Below are 15,970 nucleotides of genomic sequence, written 5' to 3' on the forward strand. Positions count from 1 at the left end.
TTATAAATGTTATTTGGAAAGATGCTCTCTGCAGATGTGATAAAGTTAAGGAACTTAGGATAGGAGAATATTCTGAATTATCCAGATGAGCCCTAAGCACCACCACCAATGTCCTTATAAATGAAAGAAAGAGAGAAATCTCACACACAGAAAAGAAGGAGTGATGTACCCATGGAGGCAGACATGGTAGTGACATGGCCATGATTTCACAGAATGTCAGCAGCCACAGGACTCTGGAAGAGACTAGGAACATCTTCACCCCTAGAGCAGGGGTCCCCAACTTCCAGGATTTAATGCCTGATGATCTGAGGTGGAATTGGTGTAATAATAATAGAAATAAAATGCACAATAAATGTAATGTGTTAGAATCATCCCCAAACCATCCCTCCCCTACAGTCCATGGAAAAACTGGACTCCATGAAACCGGTTCCTGGTGCCAGAAAAGATTGGGTACTGCTGCCCTAGAGTGAGGAGGGAGCTCAGCCCTGTGACACCTTGATTTCAGTCCAGTGGCACTGATTTCAGACTCCTGGCTTCCAGAATGGCGAGAGCATAAATTTGTGTTGTTGAAACCACTGAGTGTGTTGTAATTTGTCATAGCAGCCACAGGAAATGAATACATCCAACAAACCCGCAAAGAAATGCAAAGCTGAAAGCAGAGTGAAAGCCCACTGACACCTGGGCTGCTCAGAGGCATCCGCTGGTCTTGTAAAGTGGATGCTAGAGTTGCACGGGCACATGGGGGAGGTCACACGGCCTCAGGTCATACTGGATAGAGGAGTCAGAACTACAACACACACACACACACCCTCACACACACACACACACACCCTCACAAGCCAGTCTTAAAGGACTTCACCATCAGGAAGCCTTAGAGGATTGAGGGGACTTGGATAAGGGTCCTGCTGCTGCTAAGTCACTTCAGTCGTCTCCAACTCTGTGCAACCCCATAGACGGCAGCCCACCAGACTCCCCCGTCCCTGGGATTCTCTAGGCAAGAACACTTGAGTGGGTTGCCATTTCCTTCTCCAATGCATGAAAAGTGAAGGTGAAGTCACTCAGTCGTGTCTGACTCTTAGCGACCCCATGGACTGCAGCCCACCCAGCTCCTCCATCCTTGGGATTTTCCAGGCAAGAGTACTGGAGTGGGGTGCCATTGCCTTCTCTGGGATAAGGGTCCTGCACACAAGCAAAGGGAGACAGGGTCTGAGTCCTGGACTGAGGTCGGAGACAAGGTGATCTCATAATTGCTCATTATCCCAAAATGGCCCTCAAATGGGTTTGGGTTTAAATTTATACTACTTGGGAGGATTGAGGAAATCCCCAGCTCAAAAATTCATATCATCTACAATAACATGATATCTCACTGATAAACCCCAAACATGAGCTCAGAATCCAAATGTACAAAGTACACGAGGTCATAAGCTATTCTGGACATGAATCAAGAGAGAAACAGAAGAACTGTACTCAAGAATGTCAGAAATGTATTTATCAAATTCCTTTACAAGATAAATGTGATTTTAAATGGTTAAATATATTAAAGATAAAATCAAAAGCAAATAAGACAAGAGATTACTTTGTTAAAAAGAATACCAGGAAGATTTGAAAACTACTCAAATAGAACTTCAAGAAATTTGAAAAAGAGAGACAGTAAATGGGGAATTCCCTGTGGACACTGCTTCCACTGGAAAAGGGAGACCAGGTTCCACCCTTTGTCGGAGAACTAGGATCCCACAAGTCACGTGGCATAGCCAAAAAAGAAAGACATTAAATGAAAAATTGATTGCCTCAATTAGGCTGAAGATTAGAAGAGCCAGAAAGAAAATTAATGAACCAGAAGATAGTGTTTAATTCATTATCCAGAATGCAGTCAAAAGACAAAAATGGAAAATATGAAAAAGAAGTCAGATGGAGAAGTTCAACTCAGGTCTCTCAATATTTTCTAAGATGGGCTAGGGGGATAGAAAGAATGGGAGAGAATCAGTGTTCAAAGAAATAAATGGCTTAATATTTTCTAGAACTGAGACATCAATCTTCAGATCTGAGAAACACAAACCCCAAACAGGATGAATAAAATTAGATCCATTGCCAGACATGTAGTAAAACTACATAGCTTCCAGGACAAATATTTTAAAAATGAATTCATAGAAAAGGCAGATACCCTAAAGAAAAATAGCTCCAAAATTAATATAGGTCAACAGCAACAATAGAAGCCAGAAGAATATCATACCCAAAACGCTGAGAGAAGAATAAGCCAACCTAGAAATCTACATCCAATTGGTCTAATTTAGTAACACTAGATACAGTGATACTAAAAAATATGGAGACCCTTCTATAGTCCTTTCTGGTCCCAAACACATACGATCATCTCGCCTATCACTGGCCTGGTCTCTAGAATGCAACTCTTCAAACCCTGGCTTTCTCTAGTCAATACTCCACTGCTGAACTGGCAGTGGGTGTGCTGACCATTGGAGGCTGGAAGAAGGTATGAGGGTCCTCTTTCTAGGGGACTATTTCCTTTGCTACCTGTCTCTATGCTATAGATTTCCTCTGTGCTGGTGACGGTGTGTGTCCTCTAGCATCCCAGGACATGTCCAAGCTCTGGCCCCTGTCTCCCCAGCCTCCACTCCTCTGGCTAGACCAAATCCTAGTTCTTCCATGCAGGAGGCTTCATACGGAACACTGAGCAGGTGGTAGGCCCTGCCTTGTCCCCAAACAGGTCTTTCTGTGTTCCCTGGTAGACACCTGGGTCTCCTAGAGCCCTGAGGGATGGCCCACATGTCTCTTATGACCAAAGCTGGGGAGCTCTGACCACTCTCTGGAGTCCTGTCTCCCCTGGGGTTCCCAACTAGGGCTGCAGTCACTGCAGAAATTCAGAACCCACTGCATAAATTCCTTTTTAGATTCACTTCTAACCTAGGAAATAAGGCCAAGCTACCATCTCTCCCAAAATTGGCTGTCTTCCTGCATCACATCACCCTTCTAGCTCTCTGGACCAGCAGGGAGGAAAACAACCTCCCCTCTTCTCCCTGTACTCCTGCTCTCTAACCAGCCCTCTCTTCAAGTGTCCTAACTTGTCCTCACTATGGGTAACTGATAATGACTTCAGAAAGATCAAAGAGAAGATTTCAAGTTTCAAGAAGTCCTGAAATGCAAGTGGAGCCCAGCCTGGGTACTTGGCTACCTCATGGCTTTGTCTTCTTCCTTAGATGGGAGATTGCTGGACTGATGGTCCCTTTGATGTTCAAGGCTGGGTCTCCCTCCTCTCATGGCGCTGACACTAGACTCTACAGATTAAAACAAAAAGTAAATAGGGCTCTAGGGAGGACAGTTAATATAAAGGACCCATGAAAGCACATTTACCTTTCTGGGGAAAAAACTAGACTGTGTCTGTTTCATCCAGCTCAGTCCTTACATCCTTAGAAAGACAGATGAGATTGGAATTGGTCAAAAGAGCCAATGTCCAAAAGAATGATGTGGTTTAAGACCATAACAAAACTAGAAATGGGTTATTTGTCAAGGTCCAAATGTCACCACTATAACAGGTGGGGACAGGAATGGGAAGGTGGGAATCCTAGTACATCATTGTTATATTATTTTTACACATTCACGGTCTTTTACAGCAGGACTTTTACAATCTCCCCTAGTCCAAACATCACATTGTTGGTTTTAAGACTTCAAGTAATCCTATTGCCTTGAGGTTTCCTGTTGACTTCCCTGATAGCTCAGTGCAGAAGACCCTGTTTAATTCCTGGGTCAGGTAGATCCGCTGGAGAAGGGATAGACTGCCCACTCCAGTATTCTTGGGCTTCTGTTGTGGCTCAGCTGGTAAAGAATCTGCCTGCAATGCAGGAGACCTGGGTTCGATCCCTGGGTTGGGAGGATCCCCTGGAGAAGGGAAAGGCTGCACACTCCGGTATTCTGGCCTGGAGAATCCCATGGACTGTACAGTCCATGAGGTTGCAAAGAGTCGGACACAACTGAGTGACTTTCACTTTCCCTTTGACCTGTATAGAAATCTTCCTCACTTTTTGCTGTCTGGCAATTCCCACTGTGGGCAGGCCTTCACTCACCCACCAGCCACATCAGAGGAGGATCCTCACAGATGAATGTGCTTTTCCTTCAGATTTTTTACACCTACAGCCATTCCATTTGGAGAAGGGCTGAGGGAGCTTGGACAGTGGAGATCAAACCAGTCAATACTAAAGGAAATCAACCCTGAATATTCATTGGAAGGACTGAGGCTGAAGCTGAAGCTCCAATACTTTGGTCACCTGATGCGAAGAGCTGACTTATTGGAAAAGACCCTGATGCTGGGAAAGATTGAAGGTGGGAGGAGAAGGGGATGACAGAGGATGAGATGGTTAGATAGCATCATTGACTCAATGGACATGAGTTTGAGCAAACTCTGGGAGTTAGTGAAGGACAGGGAAACCTGGCATGCTGCCATTCATGGTGTTGCAAAGAGCTGACATGACTTAGCGACTGAACAACAAGAGGAAGCTTGTCTGGGTAAAAGCTTTGCCCTCAATGTAAAGTTTATCTGTTAGAGTATTTGGGACTAAAGAGGAAAATTGACTCTAAGTTTTTCAGAAGCTGGAGTAAGTAACCACATAGGACCTAATGAGAACAGGTCCAAGAATGAGATCAAGTCTGAAAACTAAGTATGCCCTGGGCAAGAAAAAGCACCTTAACAGCCCCATTCTTGGTGGGCTCTTCCCACCTAAGCTACCTTCCAATGAGAAACCCACCAGTCATTTAATTCCAGAACTTTCTAAAGAGCAAACCTGAGGGCACAGCAGTGTCTCTAATGTATTTTCCTACAAAAGGCCATTTTCCCTGTTACTGAGCTATGCCCACAAACTCCCCAAATCTTAGATTTGGCCCCTCTTGGCCTTCTGCACCACCATCAAGAGCAGAGAGACTGATCCACTCCTGATGCCCCCAACCTGGGCTGCTTGGGGACAGTGCACTAATGGTTCCAAGATAGCTCCCAAATGCCCACTCCAGACTGGCACAACCTCACATCAAAAACTGGAATGTCTTGGACCCTACAGACTGTGTTCCTTCTATTTGTTTCTATTCTCTATCTGCTACCAAGTCTTCTCCAGGTTCCTAAGACTAAGATGAGGGAGGAAACATCCATAGCTCAAGTTAAGTGTATTTACTGCAATGCAAAAGCTATCTCAGAAACAAGGGCTCTGAAGTCCCCAGGCCTGGGGCAGTCCTCGGCTCCAGGAAGCTATGCAAGAGAATATAGACCGAAGTCGGGGCCTCAATCTACCCCTCTCAGTTTACTCATGTTTACTCCAGGAAAGGCAGGGAATGGGACAGCATTCAGTAGGCCTACCACTCACACCAGAAGCAGATTCTGAACCGAAATCAGAGTCCTGTTGATGAGATTAGAGGGCTTGAAGCAGAGACTGTCAACCGGTGGCCCGTGGACAGGACACAGCTGTCAGAGTCGGACCCTCCAGAATCCACAGTCTTTCATCTGGTAATACACAGTCAAGAACTGGGAGGTTTCATGGAAACATTGGGACTCTGGGTTTCTCTTGGAGAATAAGAGCTGGGACATGGCTCCCCAGAACCACTGAGAAGTGGCGCCCAGCTCACCTGACTTGACTGGCCCCTATTTCCAAACGAAACATTTGCTTCTTCCACTGACTGTCTCTTAACTTTAAAAGGCTTCCTCCAAGATCAGATACTCCTTATTTCAACTAACATTTGAATTTTATTTATTCAGCTGCCCCTTATTAAGGCTGACCCTATACTTTATCATGTGAATGAGGACATGCTGGAGAATGAACGTAGACACTGTTGATAAATTATATCAGAAAGAGAGATAGGAACTGCCCCAGGTACACTGGGTTCAATGAGACCTTTCGTAAACAAACACGCTTTTGTGACGGTGGGTGGAAGTTCTCATAGACTGTTGATTCTTGACCTTAGGAGTCAAAGAAAGAGTCATTATTCTGTGTGTGTGTGTGTGCGTGTGTATGTGTTGTAACTGTAATGATTAGCCAAGGGGAGAAGTAGGAACTTTTTACAAGTCTGAAAGACATGATCATAAGGAATGTTTTAATTTAATTATAAACTTTGTCTCAGTAACAGCAGATGTGCTCGTAAGAAACAGCAATACTGACAGTGCTATGAACTGTGTCCTCTCCAAATTCACCTGTCGATGATGGTGAGTCTTGGGGAGTGATGAGATCCTGGGGGTGGAGCCATTGTGAATGGATTAGCACCCTTCACTTTTCACTTTCATGCACCAGAGAAGGAAATGGCAACCCACTCCAGTGTTCTTGCCTGCAGAATCCCAGGAACAGGGGAGCCTGGTGGGCTGCCATCTCTAGGGTCGCACAGAGTCAGACACAACTGAAGTGACTTAGCAGCAGCAGCAAGAAGAGATAGGAGAGCCTGCTCTCTCTCTGCTCTCAACCATGTGAGGACACAGTGAGAAGACAGCTGTCTGCAAACCCAGAAGAGGACTCTCACCAGACATCAGACCTGCTGGCACCCTCATCTTGGACTCCTCAGTCCCCAGAACTGTAAGAAGAAAATGATTTTTGCTTAAGTCACCCAGTCTATGGCATTTTGTTACAACAACCTGAGCTAAGATAGACAGCAGATGTTTATACATAATGCATTCAGTGCCAGGCATGGTGATAAGCACATCATACATATGAACTCATTGTCAGGCCCCAGAACCCTATGAAGTAAACTATTATCTTCATTTTACAGATGAGGAAATCAGAGCACAGAGGGATTAAGGTACTTGCCAAAAGTCACACAGCTAGTGAACAGCAGAACTGAGTTTTGAACCCAAGCAATTGCAAAAAGCAAAGGAGAAAAGGAAAGATATAAGCATCTGAATGCAGAGTTCCAAAGAATAGCAAGAAGAGATAAGAAAGCCTTCTTTAGTGATCAATGCAAAGAAATAGAGGAAAACAACAGAATGGGAAAGACTAGAGATCTCTTCAAGAAAATCAGAGATACCAAAGGAACATTTCATGCAAAGATGGGCTCGATAAAGGACAGAAATGGTATGGACCTAACAGAAGCAGAAGATATTAAGAAGAGATGGCAAGAACATACAGAAGAACTGTACAAAAAAAGATCTTCATGACCCAGATAATCACGATGGTATGATCACTGACCTAGAGCCAGACATCCTGGAATGTGAAGTCAAGTGGGCCTTAGGAAGCATCATTACAAACAAAGCTAGTGGAGGTGATGGAATTCCAGTTGAGCTCTTTCAAATCCTGAAAGATGATGCTGTGAAAGTGCTACACTCAATATGCCAGCAAATTTGGAAAACTCAGCAGTGGCCACAGGACTGGAAAAGGTCAGTTTTCATTCCAATCCCAAAGAAAGGCAATGCCAAAGAATGCTCAAACTACTGCACAATTGCACTCATCTCACACGCTAGTAAAGTAATGCTCAAAATTCTCCAAGCCAGGCTTCAGCAATATGTGAACTGTGAACTTCCTGATGTTCAAGCTGGTTTTAGAAAAGGCAGAGGAATCAAAGATCAAATTGCCAACATCCGCTGGATCATGAAAAAAGCAAGAGAGTTTCAGAAAAACATCTACTTCTGCTTTCTTGACTATGCCAAAGCCTTTGACTGTGTGGATCACAATAAACTGTGGAAAATTCTGAAAGAGATGGGAATACCAGACCACCTGATCTGCTTCTTGAAAAATGTATATGCGAGTCAGGAAGCAACAGTTAGAACTGGACATGGAACAACAGACTGGTTCCAAATAGGAAAAGGAGTTCATCAAGGCTGTATATTGTCACCCTGTTTACTTTAACTTATATGCAGAGTACATCATGAGAAACACTGGGCTGGAAGAAACACAAGCTGGAATCAAGATTGCCGGGAGAAATATCAATAACCTCAGATATGCAGATGACACCACCCTTATGCCAGAAAGTGAAGAGGAACTAAAAAGCCTCTTGATGAAAGTGAAAGTGAAGAGTGAAAAAGTTGGCTTAAAGCTCAACATTCAGAAAATGAAGATCATGGCAGCCGGTCCCATCACTTCATGGGAAATAGATGGGGAAACAGTGGAAACAGTGTCAGACTTTATTTTTCTGGGCTCCAAAATCACTACAGATGGTGACTGCAGCCATGAAATTAAAAGACGCTTACTCCTTGGAAGGAAAGTTATGACCAACCTAGATGGCATATTGAAAAGCAGAGACATTACTTTGCCAACAAAGGGCCATCTAGTCAAGGCTATGGTTTTTCCTGTGGTCATGTATGGATGTGAGAGTTGGACTGTGAAGAAGGCTGAGTGCCAAAGAATTGATGCTTTTGAACTGTGGTGTTGGAGAAGACTCTTGAGAGTCCCTTGGACTGCAAGGAGATCCAACCAGTCCATTCTGAAGGAGATCAGCCCTGGGATTTCTTTGGAAGGAATGATGCTAAAGCTGAAACTCCAGTACTTTGGCCACCTCATGCAAAGAGTTGACTCATTGGAAAAGACTCTGATGCTGGGAGGGATTGGGGGCAAGAGGAGAAGGGGACGACAGAGAATGAGATGGCTGGATGGCATCACTGACTCGATGGACATGAGTCTCAGTGAACTCTGGGAGTTGGGGATGGACAGGGAGGCCTGGTGTGCTGTGATTCATGGGGTCGCAAAGAGTCGGACACGACTGAGTGACTGATCTGATCTGATCTGAATTGAGATCTTACAACCATGTGTCCCTGCCTCTGATGAGTAAGTCTCTGAAGAAACAGACCAATTAGAAACCAAGCTCTGCTTCTGATATAACAATGGTGGGAAGACCATGCTGCTCAAAGGCTGGGGCTTTTATACAGGCTGCTTATTCCAAGCATGTAAGGACCAGCTCACCCCTGTTGCTTTCTTCTCAAACAAGCACCATTGGTGGGAACTCCTGAGGTCAAGGTATGATCCAGGGGTGTCACTGACAGTACTTGCACCCTATAGAGATCACCAGGATGCTGAGAAAACCCTATCTTTAAACTGAATATGGAAGGTTAGGCACAGAGGAGATGCTGGAGGAAGGCAGTGAGTGGCAGGTGCCACCTCTTTTGTGCGCCATGCCCAGCAATAAACTGCTTTCCCTTGAAGAGCCTGGAGTTGAAAGTATTCAACCTTTTTTTTTCCCCCTCTCTCTCTCTGGCTATCCCACAGTTTTGGTTGCTATCTCATGTTAGATCCCTCAGATTGAGTGGAGGATGCGAGTGTTTGGGGTACTTCTCTGCTGGGAGTTGCCATTAGGCACGTAATCTGTGGGGTTTGTTTGTTTGTTTGTTTGTTTTTCCTCCAGGTTACGTTGCCCTCCGAGATTCCAAGACTCTCCACAGACCCGCCGGTGAGAGGGTTTCCTGGTGTTTGGAAACTTCTCTTTTAAGACTCCCTTCCTGGGCTGGATCTCCATCCCTAACTCTCTTTTTATCTTTTATATTTTGTCCTACCTCCTTTCAAAGACAATGGGCTGCTTTTCTGGGTGCCTGATGTCCTCTGCCAGAGTTCAGAAGTTGTTCTGTGGAATTTTCTCAGCGTTCAAATGTTCTTTTGATGAATTTGTGGGGGAGAATGTGGTCTCCCCGTCCTATTCCTCTGCCATCTTAGGACCGCCCCCCCCCCCCGAAAGTATTCAGCTTGAGGGCTTCCTTGTCGGCTCTGTGGTAAAGAATCTGCCAACCAATGCAGAATACACGTCTCCGATCTCTGATCTGGGAAGATTCCACATGCCTCAGAGCAATTAAGCCTGTGTGCCACAACTACTGAGCCTGTGTTCCAGAGCCTGGGAGCTGCAAACACCAAAGCCCACATGCCCTAGAGCCTGTACTCTGCAAGAAGAGAAGCCACCATAATAAGAAGCCCACACTGCAATTATAGAGTGGCTCCCACTGACTCCAACTAGACACGAGCAGCAGTGAAGACCCAGTACAGCCAAAAATAAACAAAATTATTATTTTTTTAAAGTATTCAACTTGATCAGCCCAAGAGACTATTGGGATAAACTGCTTTCCCCACCACCCTTGATTCCACAAGCTCACTTGAAAGAATCAGTCTTGAGAAGAAGAGTGACCATAATCATGGTTTTGCTTTGCCAGATTCCACAAGCACCATTCTATTGTGCTAACAGCGTCTCGTGGGGATGACAGCCATCCTATAAAAGGATTTGACTTAACACAGACCTGTCAATGTCTTCCTGTTGAAAACACCATCTGAGGTCTGGAGGACTCCAAGGCAACCAAGATGACGTTTCCTAACCTCAGAAAGCTGAGGGTCTAATGAAGAAGGCACTGAAGAACAGGAATCACAACACAACACGCTATGAATAGTAGTGTGAAAACACAGAAGACACAGGCCACTCCCACTTTAAGCTACAAACTCCTGGAAGATGGAGAGTATTTATCTTCGGTACCTCTGGTTACTGCAGACTCCACATTCATTCAGCAAACATTTTCTGGCACAGATGTTCAACAAGCATTTCTGGAGATAAATTCCTGGGGGAGCTAGGAAATTTGACAGAGTCTAGATAGAAGAACAGGAAAGAGTAGATACTTGGGATCCAGATGCCTTGAATTCGAATCCTGGATCAACCACTAACCTTCCTTTCCTTTATGGGCCTTAGCTTTCTCATCTATAAAATGGGGATGATTTCATTTGCCTTATGAGGATGTGACAAGGATGAAACTAGATATCACGTAAGCACTTAGCATAATGACAATCCCAGAATGAGCACCCAATAAGTATCTGCTATGGTTATACTCAATTGCCAGTATACACTATGGTAATTCTTTGTTGCGAATGTCAAAACATACAATTCACACTGGAGAAACAGCCAGGCAGGTCCTAGATGACCACCCCTTGGGGATCTAAACGGAAACCTGAAAGCTGTGTTCCCATACCCATAGATGAAAAGATAGGAATCAAGACTCTCCTCTTGGCTCATGTTTATCTGTTTAATTTTTGCAAAACCACCAACATGTTCACCTCACAGCAGATGCCATAAATCTAGTTCTCTCCTCTCTTGGTTCCAACTATGGCAAGTGGCTTCCAAGTACATATAGGTTATATACCCAGATGGATTCCTATATTGTTCAAAAGGCAGGAAAGGTGGCTCAGCTGATAGCCTTCAGAAGGAGCAAGGCAGTAAAGTCAAAAGATGACCAGACCCTGGCTCCAGGTACCGACCTGACTTGTCAGACAGACAGACAGACATGACTTGCATTTATTTTGAGTTTCTGCATGGTAAGGAGCTAGGGGCTTATCCAGAAATGATGGTGCAAATAGGGAACCTTGTGAGTGACTTCTGAGCTGCAATTCAGAGGTATGCAGAACAGTAGCATCCAGGTAATCAGGTCTTGTCACTTTCTTGCCCTCTCCTCACATCCACCCTCCCACTTGAGCTGGGCCTGGATTCCTGCAGCGTCAGCAGGACATATTGGACAGAATGACTTTAATCCTTCTGGTCAAGCACAGTAACCCTGTGGAAATGCTTTCCACTCAAATGGGACAGGCAGGATTTCAACCAGGATGACACAGGGGCAGCTTAGCAAGTCCCAGCAAGATATAAAGCCCCAGAAGCCCTCACCTGCAAGCTAGAGTCCCCCAAACAACAGAATGTTAGGCTGAGGGATGAGTCAAGAGCCCTCAGCAGAGACAGGACCAAACACCAGGGTCAGAGTGGCACCTTGGTCAAACATTTTGGGGTCCAAGGATGTGCGTGCTTGTGCTTAGCCATGTCCAATACTTTGCAATCCATGGACTGTAGGCCTGGAGAAGGGCATAGCAACCCACTCCAGTATTCTTGCCTGGAGAATCCCATGGACAGAGGAGCCTGGCAGGCCATAGTACATAGGGTCACAAAGAGTCGGATTCGACTGGAGTGACTTAGCACACACATATGGACTGTAGTCCACCAGGCTCCTCTGTCATTTTCCTGACAAGAATAGTGGAGTGGGTCACCATTTCCTTCTCCAGGGATCTTCCCGACTCAGGGATCAAACCTGCAATTCTTGTGTCTCCTGCAACAGCAGGCAGATTCTTTACCACTTAGTCACCTGGGAAGGGGTCCAAAGAGGAGATAAAAAGGAGTTACTTAGCTACAGAGACCAGCAGTGTACCAGCTTGAGTCTATATAGTCCATCCCCCAAGACTGTCTCCCAACATTCTCAGTAAAATGCAAGAAATAGCTGGAAGCCAGAGTGATGCAGGATACTGTGAGGTCAGTTAGTGGGAATGTGGCCTCAGGCTCCCACCTGAAGAAGGCCAGGCAAGAAGACTGGAGAATGGTGGCCCCATCAGTCATTCTTGCCTGGTCAGATTAACATCTCACCTACCATTTTAGGGCCAAAGGAAAGGGGAAGAAATTTGAGTTGGGGGTTAGAAAGAGAAGAGAATGTCATAGTATGACCCATTCTGAAGTGGGGTGAGGGACCCTGGAGAGGGAAAAGGGTGAGCAACAGCATCAAAGACCATGAAAGATTCAAAATGCTACCCTTTCCTCCAAATCCTTCAGAAATACAGGCATAGTTTTTTTGAAAAGACTCTTTGCAGAAGCCATGGGATTGCCTTTTTGGGGTACAGGCTTTGGGGTGGCCTAAGGTTTAAATCCCACCTTTGCCAACATCTAAACTTCACCCATTAAGTAGGAAATACGCATCTCCCCGCAAGGCGGCCATGAAGAGGAGGCAGGTGTGATCTTCCCTACTATGATCAGGTGCCATGGATCCGGACACACAGTGGGAACTCTGTCCTTCTTAGGACTTTCAGATCCACTCTAAATGCTTCCCAAAGCAACAAAGATGTGTGTATGGTGCAATGGCATAGGATATGAGAAAACCAAGACACCATGTAGCACAAAAGTGCCAGGAAGAAAGCACGTGTCTGAGCCAAATTCTCAGGTCTGAGCCCTTTCACATGACCTGGTTAAGATTTTTGAAAATTAAGAGAGTTTATGTAAAATATATAGGAATGTTTGTTCAGAAACAGAACCATTTAAAAGTCACAATCTACATAATTCTCTTTTCTTCAATATGCTTTTACATTTACCACTAACTAGATCATCATCTACTCACATAAAGGCTATAACTTACTCTTCAGACTCGGTGGTTCCTGGCATTGTGCAGAGGAAGCACACAGTAGGTACTCAGTGAATATGTGTGTCTCTCACTCGAGAACAGATGTGATGAACAAAGCCCCTGTGAGCCCCTGGAGTTATGGAAGCATTTTCACATTCATTTAAGATCTCGTTTGTGATACCTACTGGACTACAAACACCTTGCTTGGAGACATCTCAGTGTTTGCTCTCAACCCCCTTCACCTAACTGAGTGAGGGCTTTTGACTTGGAGGTTAATTATTCCTCCTTGCCTGTCTTCAGGGAGAGAGCTCTCCCTTGAGACTGCTGGTCATTATTATTCCATGTTGCACTGCTCGCTTGACGTAAAGGATTTCTTTTAAGGAGACAGAGAATTCCATGACCTGATTTAGGCTTGGATGCCTCCAAAAGCTTAGAGGATAAAGCCACAGGGGACAGCGCTGAGGTCTTCTAGAAATCTATCATCTGCCTTCCCACAGTAACTCCAGAGAAGCAGAAAGGTGTGTGAAACTTCAGGAAAATCTCAAGTCCTCCTTCTTATGTATAACAGCAGGAAAGGCACTTAAGCTATTGCAGGTCAAATATTCCTCAAGTATATATAGAGTGGGAGACAAACCAGAATTAAGCTGCCATGGGGTGGGGGTGGTGATCAGCACTTTGATCTTCTATAATCATGGGCAGCTATGCTCTCAGCAAACAGATATGCCTTGACTAGGCCCTGGAAGGATGCCTGCCCAGAGCCCCCCATGCCTCCTGTCTGTGCTAAGTCACTTCAGTCGTGTCCAGCTCTTTCCAATCCTATGGACTGTAGCCCACCAGGCTCCTCTGTCATGGGATTCTCCAGGCAAGAATACTGAAGTGGGTTGCCATGCCTTATTCCGGGGGATCATCCTGACCCAGGGATTGAACCCAAGTCTCTTACATCTCCTGCATTGGCAGGTGGGTTCTTTACCACTAGCAAGTACCACCTGGGAAGCCCTCACACCTCCTAGAAACATTAAAAAACACTTGACACTAAAACTGTGCTGGCTAGGCACCAGGCTCCGTCCTAAGGCTTTCCATGTGTGTATTAACATGTTGAATCTCTGCAATGACTCTATGAGGCAGTGTCTACTATCCCCACTTTATAGGCACAGAGAAGCTAAGTAACATGCCTGAGGTCACACAGCGTGTACCAGGTGAAGCTGGGACTCAAAGCCAGGCAGTCCACCCCAGAGCCCTCATTCACTTAGTCTATGAGCTTCCACTTGTGCAAATACATCCCATCCTTGAACACTGTTCAAGTTCACTTTCTCCATTGCACTGGGCTCCTCTGAGTTCACAGAATCTAAGGCCTGGAAGGACCAGGCAGCTCAAGTCCAGTTCTCTTGTTTTGCAGCTGGAGACAGATTCCCAAGGGAAGTGGATAGGGGTAGGGTCTGTCATTTCCAAGGTTGTGCCACCACTGACACCGACTCAAGCCCCAGACTCCTAAATGCAGTGCTCTCCTCACCACCTTCCAGAGATTCACAGCACAAATGCACAATTAACACTTTCATTTCCAGGAAACCACTGAGGAAACACATGGCCCTTTTCCCAATAGCAGGAATGAACTCTGAGAAAGCAGGCAGCCTATGTCCTATGACTCCAACATAATTGAAATCATGGATCAAGCACCAGCCTGTGGGTTCCACCACAGTGACTATTTGCACCAAGCTACTCCCCCGACTCCAGTTTTCTTTGTAGCCGACTGCCCAAACTGGCAAGATGGCTGGCACAGAGTAAGGCTGCAGCCCACACCAAGTTTTCCATTCTACAGGAAAGGTGAGGTTTCTATGGAAGAGCCAAGGCTAGAGAGGAATGCCCACAGTGGAGCCCAGGGCTGGGAGACACTGCTCAGGGCAGACCCTCTTAGGAGTACCTAAGTTACTCCAGTGGCGCTCGGAATGCCATGGCTTAACCACCACTCTTAGCAGCAGAGAGGTTTAGCAGCAAAGAGACAAGAGGACAAAAAGGCAACTATATTGTCTAGGACTGGCACCTGCCCCCAAATATTACCACAGCCCCTGTGTCATCAGACTCTCCTGACGTACCCTCCCACATCCTCCAGGTAGCCACAAAGAAAAGAGGTGGTGAGATCAAAGGGTGCCTCACTTGCCCTGTCCAGGCAGCAATTCAGTCTCCTGGCACATCCTAGAAACTTTAAAGTGGACATGCCTGGCAAGCATGCCACTAGCTAGCTGAACCTCACATTCCAAATTACAGCACGACACAGATGAGACACACCTGGGCCTCCAGCCCTGGGGCCCCTGGAGAGCGCCCACTGCCCCCAGGACACGCTTCCTACCTGCTTCCATAAGTTGGCACTGCTGACCAAAGACGTGGGAGAAGGTGACCGGGCCGGCTGCGGAACTGGATGTCGCCAGCGTGGATTCCATGGCTCTCCGGGGGTCTTTCGTGTTGGTCCCCTGGCTGCGTCCAGACCCTTCAGAGCCGCTGAGCCGAGGATGACGTCACTGGCCCAGAACTGTAGGTCGGAGGCGACTTGTCACTTCCAAGAAAATGTCCCCGCCCCCAAAGTTTACAAGGTTCTTCCTCTCGCCGCCGAGTCCCTGCAGTTTTTCTCAAATACCGGTCAAGTGCAAAATGACACCCTCTGGGGCTCTGCAGAGCTTGCACAGCGAAAGGAGTTAGATGCTAAAGCAGAATCTAAGTTTTCCCTCCGCAGAAGTTGCCTCCTCTGGGCCGGGGTCGGGGTGACTGAGTCACCTGGCAGAGGCCGCGGGTCCGGGGAGCCGCTCAGCCCGGGGGCCACCGGGGAGAGCTCGGCCCGGCCGCGTCCCAGCGCCGGCTGCTGCAGGAAACGCGCAGCCGGTTCCGCGGCGGCTCCTGCCAGGA

General features: G+C 46.2%; 1 protein-coding gene across 1 annotated transcript in view; it reads right to left on the reverse strand.

The window, feature by feature from the left end:
• The window catches only part of KAZN (kazrin, periplakin interacting protein), a 1,334,539-nt gene extending 1,318,894 nt beyond the window's left edge, over nt 1–15,645 (reverse strand). Inside the window, exon 1 of the mRNA XM_027565341.1 lies at nt 15,420–15,645. Within this exon, the coding sequence (XP_027421142.1) occupies nt 15,420–15,510 (91 nt within the window). The 5' untranslated portion in view covers nt 15,511–15,645. The remainder of the gene's footprint in view (nt 1–15,419) is intronic.
• Nucleotides 15,646–15,970: the final 325 nt, after the last annotated feature.

Source organism: Bos indicus x Bos taurus, chromosome 16, assembly GCF_003369695.1.
Source record: "Bos indicus x Bos taurus breed Angus x Brahman F1 hybrid chromosome 16, Bos_hybrid_MaternalHap_v2.0, whole genome shotgun sequence".
Lineage (NCBI taxonomy): Eukaryota > Metazoa > Chordata > Mammalia > Artiodactyla > Bovidae > Bos > Bos indicus x Bos taurus.